The sequence below is a fragment of the Alosa pseudoharengus genome, unplaced genomic scaffold (genome assembly GCF_046254945.1).
Source record: "Alosa pseudoharengus isolate Yale_2024_CS ecotype anadromous, Long Island Sound unplaced genomic scaffold, YU_APseudo_1.1 YU_APseudo_1.1_scf_10, whole genome shotgun sequence".
NCBI lineage: Eukaryota > Metazoa > Chordata > Actinopteri > Clupeiformes > Clupeidae > Alosa > Alosa pseudoharengus.
Genome location: NW_027468565.1, coordinates 15,140,948 through 15,150,371, shown reverse-complemented (window position 1 = coordinate 15,150,371; position 9,424 = coordinate 15,140,948). Strand labels below are relative to the sequence as shown.

General features: G+C 42.7%; 1 protein-coding gene across 2 annotated transcripts in view; it reads left to right on the top strand.

Annotated features, from left to right (window-relative positions):
- Positions 1-7,459, top strand: part of insc (INSC spindle orientation adaptor protein) — a 46,132-nt gene extending 38,673 nt beyond the window's left edge. For both annotated transcript variants that reach the window (XM_076300599.1, XM_076300607.1), the window contains exons 8-13: positions 466-637; positions 1,076-1,254; positions 1,819-1,885; positions 3,062-3,217; positions 5,680-5,756; positions 6,946-7,459. In XM_076300599.1, coding sequence (XP_076156714.1) covers positions 466-637; positions 1,076-1,254; positions 1,819-1,885; positions 3,062-3,217; positions 5,680-5,756; positions 6,946-7,074 — 780 coding nt within the window. In that variant the 3' untranslated portion in view covers positions 7,075-7,459. The remainder of the gene's footprint in view (positions 1-465; positions 638-1,075; positions 1,255-1,818; positions 1,886-3,061; positions 3,218-5,679; positions 5,757-6,945) is intronic.
- Positions 7,460-9,424: the final 1,965 nt, after the last annotated feature.

Genomic DNA, 9,424 nt, shown 5'->3' with positions numbered 1-9,424 from the left:
GCAAACACAGCTATATTGGTTGAATGAGACAAAGGGCCATCCTTTATTCTACATAAGTAGACTAGTCTTTGATGCTGTGCAATTCCACTTCCAATTAGTGAGAAGAATGACTCTGGTCTTCCACCAGGACACTCACATGACATTATTTACAGGGCAATCTCCCTGATTTGACAGATACAAGTTACTGATCATCCATTGTGTCTGTGTGTGTGTGTGTGTGTGTGTGTGTGTGTGTGTGCATGGGTGTGCACGTGTGTGTGTCTGTGTGTGTGTGTGTGTGTGTGTGTGTGTGTGTGTGTGTGTGCATGGGTGTGTACGTGTGTGTGTGTGTGTGTGTGTGTGTGTGTGTGTGTGTGTGTGTGTGTGTGTGTGTGTGTGTGTGTGTGCGTGTGCACGTGTGTGTGTGTGTATGTGTGTGTGTGTGTATGTGTGTGTGTGTGTGTGTGTGTGTGTGTGTGTGAGCAGGTGGACGGGATCCTGTGCCTGGCAGACATCCTAACAGACGAGTCGTGTGCGGAGGCGGCGCGGGCAGAGGCGGCCGCCGTGGTGGCCCAGATCACCTCCCCCCACCACACCTCCACTCAGCACCTGGCCAGCTTCCTGGAGAGCATGCAGGACATCGTCACGGCTCTCATCAGTGAGTAGGGTGCTGACCAGCCAGTGGATGCATGCATGTGTGTATGTATGTTGGGGGAGGCTGGGAAATTGGTTGAATTCTTGATACATTTTTTTAAAGAGTCAACACACCAATCTGAGGATGTATTCCTGTATTTTTGCAAGTGATTGTATCCTTTCATTCATCTACATACATTACACATACATTACAAATACTGTATTTTATGGGCTTTAATACATGTGCATTGTATTAGAAATCCAATTTGTCAATATTCATCAGATTGTTTTATATGTGAATGTAGATTGAGTTTGTGGGCACTGTTGTGTGTTCCCTTGCTCACTGTTGTTTTATATATATATGTGTGTGTGTGTGTGTGTGTGTGTGTGTGTGTGTGTGTGTGTGTGTGTGTGTGTGCACTGTGTTGATGCTCTAGTGTGTTTCCGTGTGTGTGTCCTCCAGAGCTGTGTGAGAGCGCCTCCTGTGGGGAAGTGTTCCTGCTGGCGTCCGCAGCGTTGGCCAACATCACCTTCTATGACAGCATGGCCTGTGAGATCCTCCTGCAGCTCAACGCCATCCACATCCTCCTGCAGGCTTGCTGCGACCGCCAGAGGGTGGACACACCTTACTCTAAAGACCAGGTTCACTCTCTCGGTCTCTTTCTCTCTCAATTCAATTCAATTCAATTCAATTCAATTCAAAGGTGCTTTATTGGCATGACAAAAACTGGCATTTGCATTGCCAAAGCAATCATACAAAACATACATAGATGTATATAACATATCCATAGGGAATAGAGGATAAAAGAAGAAGGATGGAGGACAAAGAAAAAAAACAATACAATACATTCTCTTTGTCTCTCTGTCTGTCTCTCTCTCTCTCTCTCACTCTCTCTTTCTCTCTCTCTCTCTCTCTCACACACACACACACACACACGCACACACGCACACACACACACACACACTTAAATAAGGGTAACACAAAGCTTTGAGTCATTACATTTGAACCAAAACTGATTCAGTGCATTGAAAGCTTTTTAAGCTGCTGCTATGTAACATACCAACTTATTACCAACTTCAGATTGCAAAAAGAAGTCCATATAGTAATCTACAGCATTTGTGTGATTCAATTTGGCGATGATCTTGCTTACACAATGCAAGTCTTCATTCCTCTAATAAAAGTCCCTCTGGTATTTGTGTGTGAAGGTTGTGACCATACTGGCGAATCTGTCTGTGCTGGAGCAGTGTGCACCAGAGGTGTTGCAGGAGAAAGGTGTGTATTACTGTAGCAAGTCTCTGGAAACGTCAATCCACCACAATGTACTTTGGATTAAAACAAACTCTCCCTATGTTATAGTCCAATTCAAATTCAAAATTCAAAACCACCAATATGTTACTCTGAAAACTCCCTGACCTAGACCAAACACTACAAGTAATAATACACTATTATGGGTAGCAATATACATTTCAGTAGAACATTTTTACTTCTCTCTTAGTTTCTTGCATTCATGAACTTTACATTGCACCTAGTTGCTCTCAGACCAGCTTGTCCACTCATTCTTAATTCCTCTGAATGAGTTCATGTAGTTACCAGTGATTTATCTGAGTCATCTGGCTCTCCCTCACAGCTGTCTCAGCCATCACACATACATACATACATACACTTCTCCCCCACAGACACCACACACTCTTCCTTTCAGCAATCACCTGCTTCTTTCTGCTCATTCTCATGTTTACAAGAAAACCAAATAGAGTAAGCAGTCTGCCATTCTACTATTCACCACTAGATGGCAATAAGAAGCTGTTTAGCGTCACACAATTTCAATGATTTGTTTTAAAAGTTTGCATGACTCGAGTATTACAAGAAGGAACTTTTGTGTATGGTGGGGATGTTTTTGCATGTTTATGAGTATGCAGTCTTCTGATTAAGAAAAAGCATACATCACATACATGGGGGCAGCTGTGGCCTACTGGTTAGCACTTCGGACTTGTAACCGGAGGGTTGCCGGATCGAACCCCGACCAGTAGGCACGGCTGAAGTGCCCTTGAGCAAGGCACCGCTGTTGTTGCAGGCGCCGCTGTTGTTGCAGGCAGCTCACTGTGCTGGGATTAGTGTGTGCTTCACTTCACTGTGTGCTGAGTGTGTTTCACTAATTCACGGATTGGGATAAATGAAGAGACCAAATTTCCCTCACGGGAGCAAAAGAGTATATATACTATATATATACAGTATATACTTATATATCATTATTATAGACATATTGGGTAATAGTAGTAGAAACCACACACCAACACGCCAATGTGTGTGTGTGATTACTTGTGAATGCTGTGTGTGATATGTGTGTGTGATTAGTGAATTCTGTGTGTGATTAGTGAAATATGTGTGTGATGTGTGTGTGTGATTAGTGAATGCAGTGTGTGATGTGTGTGTGTGTCCATGCTGTTGCAGGGATTGAGCGTCTGCTGCTGCTGTTGGGGGAGAAGCCCACGTCGTCCAGTCCGTCCGAGGGGGCAGCGTGTGAGCGCGTGCAGCAGAAGGCCGCCGTCACACTGGCCCGACTCAGCAGAGACCCTGAGGTGGCTCAGACGGCCATCCAGCTACAGGGTAGGATTGACAAGCACACACACACCACACACACACACACACACACACACACATATACACATCTGCACATACACACTCAAAACTGCATTCTTATCATTCCACATCGGCTTATCACATGAAAGTCAAGGGTGAATCAAGCCTCTGATTGGTGCCGACTTATGCCAAGCAGACACTGTATGATTTTGACCCAACTTTGAATCAGACAGAATTTGAATCTGGTCTTTGCAAATTGTTGTGTAAGCCTAGTTAGTGCACACACACATAAACATAGAAATCAGTGATTCAGATCCAGTCCAGTCCAGTTGGATATCTGGTATGTCAGAAAGACACCCATGCAAGGAAGAACTGATAACCCTCAGGGAGGAACGATGTTATGAACCATGGCCCACTTCCAAAACTTAGTTTGAACCTTGGTCTTTAAATGAGACTTTGAAAGAGAGGGCATTCACTTAAACTAGTATAGAGATCTCAAAGTGGAATGATGAAGGAAGGTAATTTGTGCAGAGCTTCAAAAACAAATCAAAGAATTTTTCAATTCAATTTCAAGATGAAGAGGACGCTAACTCCCACTGAGAAATGACCTTGAGATGATAAGTGCAAGTATTACCGTCTTCAAACCAGAGTCTTTGTCATGATGAAGTTTCCAAACTTGACTGGGTGGTGGGGGGGAACTCAAACAAGTTGACCTTGGCAAATCAGCAGCCATGACATACTCTCGAAGATGAAATAAAAACTTATTGACTTTTGGAGTCCTTAAAAGTGCAGGCACCTGAACCTGAAATGGCTAGATGAAGTCCCCTTAACTCCTACTGTACTTGCATAGTCCAGTCCAGTTGTAAGGTAGGAACTTGCACACTTATTGAAGTCACAGTAGTCCGGTAGGGTGTCAGTTCAAGGTATACCTGCCCATAGGATCATGGAAATGGCCTTTTTTAAAGTGAGCCATTAACCCACCTTTGTAGTAAATGAGTTATGAAATATAGTTGGATTTAGTGCCATTTTAGCAGATGGTACCTTTCTGACAGCAAAGGTGAATGACGGTGTTTTCATTGAAGCAGTACTGTATATGACAGGTACTGTATGCGCTCATGAGAAACAGCAAACCCTTAAGATAGCAAGGGGAGGATGAGCATGCCCATGCCAGATGCCCAGCCAGCGGGTACCAGCAATCTCAGCACTCCTGATGACAGTCCTACATGAGGAGGAAAGGTTGCACATAATTACTGCTGATATGCCTCTGCTCAGGGCTGAGAGGGCTGACAGGGCCTACCACAACATCCCTCCTTGCACAAGCACGTTTGTGTCAAGGCCACAGTGTTCCTTTGTGTCTCTGCAACTTTTGTAATTACAAACACACACTACCACCCTTACAGCCTTAGCCAGTCACACAGAGAAGTCAAGATACCGCACAGATGTTAAGGTATGCCCTACAGTATTGTCTGTGGTTAGGTAGAAATAGGTTAAGCTCTACAATTTAGATAGTGTGACCCCGCCCACCTAGTATCTCTGATTATTTTCATTTCACTGAGATATTAGTCTGGCACCTGATAATACACCAACGTTTCCCTCAGACATCAGTGACGAGAAGGGATAACGTTACAGTAGTTGAAATTGACAGTAGCTGTGATAAACGGTAGTAGCATTGTCTGCAAACATAAAAAAGTCTGAAGAATGTGTACATTTATGTACACCAAAGGTAGGCCTAAATCCATTGTTTCCTGACTGCCCTGATCAATGTGATTGGTTAGGCCAATGATTTCAAAGTTAACTCTGGTTAAGTCTGGTAAAACCAAGCTACAATTTAGATGGCACTAGCTAAATTTCAGTGGTCTGGTGTTATGTTGTCATAATACTAATATTGTCACAGCATATTCAAGTAAGAGAAGAAATAACCTCTTCATTACAAGGAATAGAACTGTTGGGATGAACCGATCAAATTTTACTTGTGATCTGAGGCCATTTTTGGATCTGAGAGATGTGGAAATTGACGCAAATGTCACATGTTCACTTGGAAAAAAGGGACTCTTCTGAAAGACATGGAATTTTGTGTATGTACTTTAACAGATAGTCACGAGACAATGATCCTATCTGAGATTTGCATTTAAAAAGGGGGAATAGCAAACTCTGCTCTGTCATTGCAACCAATGACTGTAGACTCTTTGCTTGGAGAGCAATCATGAGATTGTGCAAGCCTCTTAATTTCCTCTCTGTCATACTCGAGGAGTCAAGGCTAACCATGCAGCTCATTAGTAACCTTTTAACACAACACTCAATACAATACTCACTGAATACAACATTACAAATATGTTCTCTGTATCTACAGTACTGTAGATGTGAATAATACTGTAGATTTTTTAAGTTAAGATATTTAAAGTTAAGTATCATGTTTCAGAATTGTATCATGTAAATAAATACAAATGAAGTTACCATTTCTCTTCTCTCTTTTCCATGTCTGTCCACAGCCGTCCCTCGTCTCATTGAGTTGTGCCGTTCTCCAGCTGAGAGGAACAACAGTGACTCAGTGCTGGTAGCCTGCCTGGTAGGTCATCAGTGTCCATCCGCTTTTCCACTTGCTGCTGGGCCGTTCAGTTCCCCCCTCTGTTAGTTCTCTTTCATAATAACTAGCCTTTGATTCACCCGTGTCCCCCTGTGGATAGAAGCCCCCCAGAGTGCATGAGCTGGACCCTAATCTCATTAATTAGGCTATACGTCCTCAGGATGAGGCTTCAACTGGCCATTTGTCCATCACAGTCCCTGCATAAATGATAGCATATGCCCTGAAATTCAAAGCATTTAAATATGCACACTTCATACATATTCTATATTTTGCACTCTCCACAAGGGTAGACTTTTGGGTGTTTGATATGGAGATACCTACTGTGTACCATAATATTAACTGTGGCTTTGATTAATCAGTTTCAGAGGCTTTGATAGATATGAAAACAAGGTTTTGCGAGAGAGCTGGTGGTTCATCCTGTATTGTGGAACCAGACAAAATGGGGTTTATGATCAATAAGTGTAGCCTAGCCTACATGGTCATGTATTCAGTATAGTATAAGTATACTCTTTTGATCCCGTGAGGGAAATTTGGTCTCTGCATTTATCCCAATCCGTGAATTAGTGAAACACACACAGCACACAGTGTACACAGTGAGGTGAAGCACACACTGATCCCGGCGCAGTGAGCTGCCTGCATCAACAGCGGCGCTCGGGGAGCAGTGAGGGGTTAGGTGCCTTGCTCAAGGGCACTTCAGCCGTGCCTCCGGTTACAGGTCTGAAGTGCTAACCAGTAGGCCACGGCTGCCCCCCCAAAATTTGTTTTTATTTATTTTTTATTTTATATATATATATATATATATATATTCATTACTCTACCAGTCATTATTGTCCACGAGTTGTAATACCTATCAGGTCTAATAATTAACATATTTTAAATTGAATGATTTATTAATAGAATGTAGATGTTATCCTCCTCGATTGCATGTAGTCATTATCAAATATCTGACACCAGATGTGTTCTCCCTTCAACAATGTCCACAGAGCAACGTTCTATCATTCATAAGTATTCAAATGCATTTAAGAAGCTTTGTGCCCTTCATTTGTTGAAGATGCATTTAACCACTTTCACTAATCTGTCTGTTGCACCTTTAAATGTACAGAACATGAAGTGTCTAAATGAGCGGTAAGGGCGTGTGCCGGTGTTCAACACTTTGAGTCTGTGTTCCCAGGCTGCACTGAGGCGTTTAGCAGCTGGTTGTCCCGACAGTATCGAGCCATCTGACCACCAGCAGCTCATCAAGCCCAGACTGGTGGACTCCTTCCTACTCTGCTCCAACATGGAGGAAAGCTTTGTGTGAGAGGCCACTTCAATGGACTTCACATTCCCCCTAGTGTCTGCTATCAGTGTATTGGGTCTCTGATCAAAAAGAAATGTGCTACTAAAACAAGTGTTATGATAATGTAATATAACCATACTTTTACATGTGGTATAAGCTGTTCATTTGTCATTTTTATTTAAAAAAAAGATTATTATAAACATGGCATGCACAGAATAAAGCAATATTTGATGAAGCATTGTAATCTCTGGAATGCCAGTGTCTTTGTGTTTGAATCGGCTTTGATCCTCTTCTATACAAATGACCCACACAAGAGTCTGCCACAGAAAGGGGGTCACCGACGGTGTTGACTGCACACATGTTCAAGCACATATCTAATCTCTAGAGGAAGGGCCTGCAGCTTCAACAGAAGAAAACAACTCAAAGTCATTCAACACTTACAGACAGACACACGCTGAGCATTTTAACCCTAAAAGCATTTCAGAGGTGTTACTAATCAAATCATTGTAATCATTTTGGCATTAGTAACCTTGGTAACAAAGTCACATGAAGAATCTTGTGCCACAGTGCAACTGTGCATCTCTGTGTATCTCTGTGTAAGCGACATTGTTACATTTCTTTCCTTTTTATTATTTATTATTATTTTATTTATTATGCACAAAGAGGATGAACAAAGCTTTTGTCTGAGGCAGAGAGAAAAAGAGGGGGATGAAGAAGACAGACTTAAAGAGAAAGCCAGATATGAGACACAGAAACAGTGGTGCCCAAGTCCTCTTGTGGCTTTGAACTGGCAGGTCAGGACTCATTCTCCAGACCACTGGGAGGCTCTGCATTCCTGCTCCTCGTCCCCACGGTGAGAGATGCTGTGGCAGATTTGTCCTTTATGTTGTCTCCAGTTTGATGCAAGGGATCTCTCAGGTTTCTCCCCCTCCTCTCTTGTCCTCCATCGGGAAGCTCCTCTCTTTCTTCTTCCCTCGTTCCACCAAGGGGGCATCCTGGGTCTCGTTACTGGGCTATGCTACTCGGTCAGGGTAGTTGTGGCTCTGTGTGTGTGTAGAGGGTCCAGGGCAGAGGGCATTTGCTCTTTGCTCATTGCTCTGAGGCAGTGGTGGATGCAGCGGAGGGCTCGCACCTCCAGACCCCCTTATGAAATATGCAGGGGAGAGCGCAGGGATGGAGGGAAAGAGAACCTCTCTCTCTCTGGATGTGCATGTCCTCCACCATATAGCCCATGGCCATTTCAACCTCTTCTAAAACCCTTTTTTGTTATCTCTCCCTTGCTATTATTTCCTCAACCACAACTCACATTGCTTTCTCAGTCTCAATGATCTTTCCTGTGCAAAAACTGTACAAAACTACATGGCAAGAAATGACTTTAACTATAATGTGTATACCTTCCAACGAATGAATAAAGACAAATTAATTGAATATAAACTCAGGATTTTGTAACACAAAATACACCCTCTCTGAGCTGTGCATCAGAACTTGGTTAGCTAAATACAGTAGTTTAGACTGGGCTGGGTTTGTGGTATAATGGCAGCATTTGGTGGCAGCAGTAAACTTGTACTATTCACTATTGCCTTGCAGATGATGTGAACAGCTAGGGTATAAATAGGTTTAATTGAGATGGTGCTATTTCAGATATCTGATGCTCAAATCACCTTTGTTAGCACCACTGTTGGCAGTGTGAAGAAATGGAGATGTTTTGAAAGTCATGAAAAAGGACTGAAAGAACACAAATGCATACCCAAATGTTTTTAAAGTCTTCATTTCACCCCCGACAGAGCCAATTTCCAGTTTACTGCATGACTGAACTACACTGTGTGGTACAATGTAGTTTAACTGATGTAGTCTTCAGTTTAAATATTTAAAGATATTTAAAGAAAAAAGAGTAGTCTGGCCAGTGTCTGCACTGCCACATGCACAAATACACCAGCATTACATAATTAGGCCTCTTCTGTGGGGACGCCACACTGTGGCAGATCTTATTTGACATCCAATTAAGGAATTAAACATTTATTTACAAATTGTCATGTTGGATTCTGGTAATATCTGTGTGCAAGCCCTGTGCTTTTTTAATTGTGGATGTACAACCAAACACTGTTGAGGCTCTAATGATACAAATATTTCAGTGGTCACAGTGGTTAGTTTGGCAGAAAGGGGAGAAAATTAGAGGGGTAAAAGGCAATGACGACTAATTAGTTTGTGAGGCTTTGCCCAGTGTTCACATGGCTAATTATGATGATCACTGTGTGTGCTGTCACCACCGGTCTCATTGAGTCTGTTCAGTGTAAACAAAAAGTAGAAACTCACTTATAAAGAGCTGGGAGTGGGGGAAAGAAGTGAATATGCAGATAGCTCTCCTTGTAGT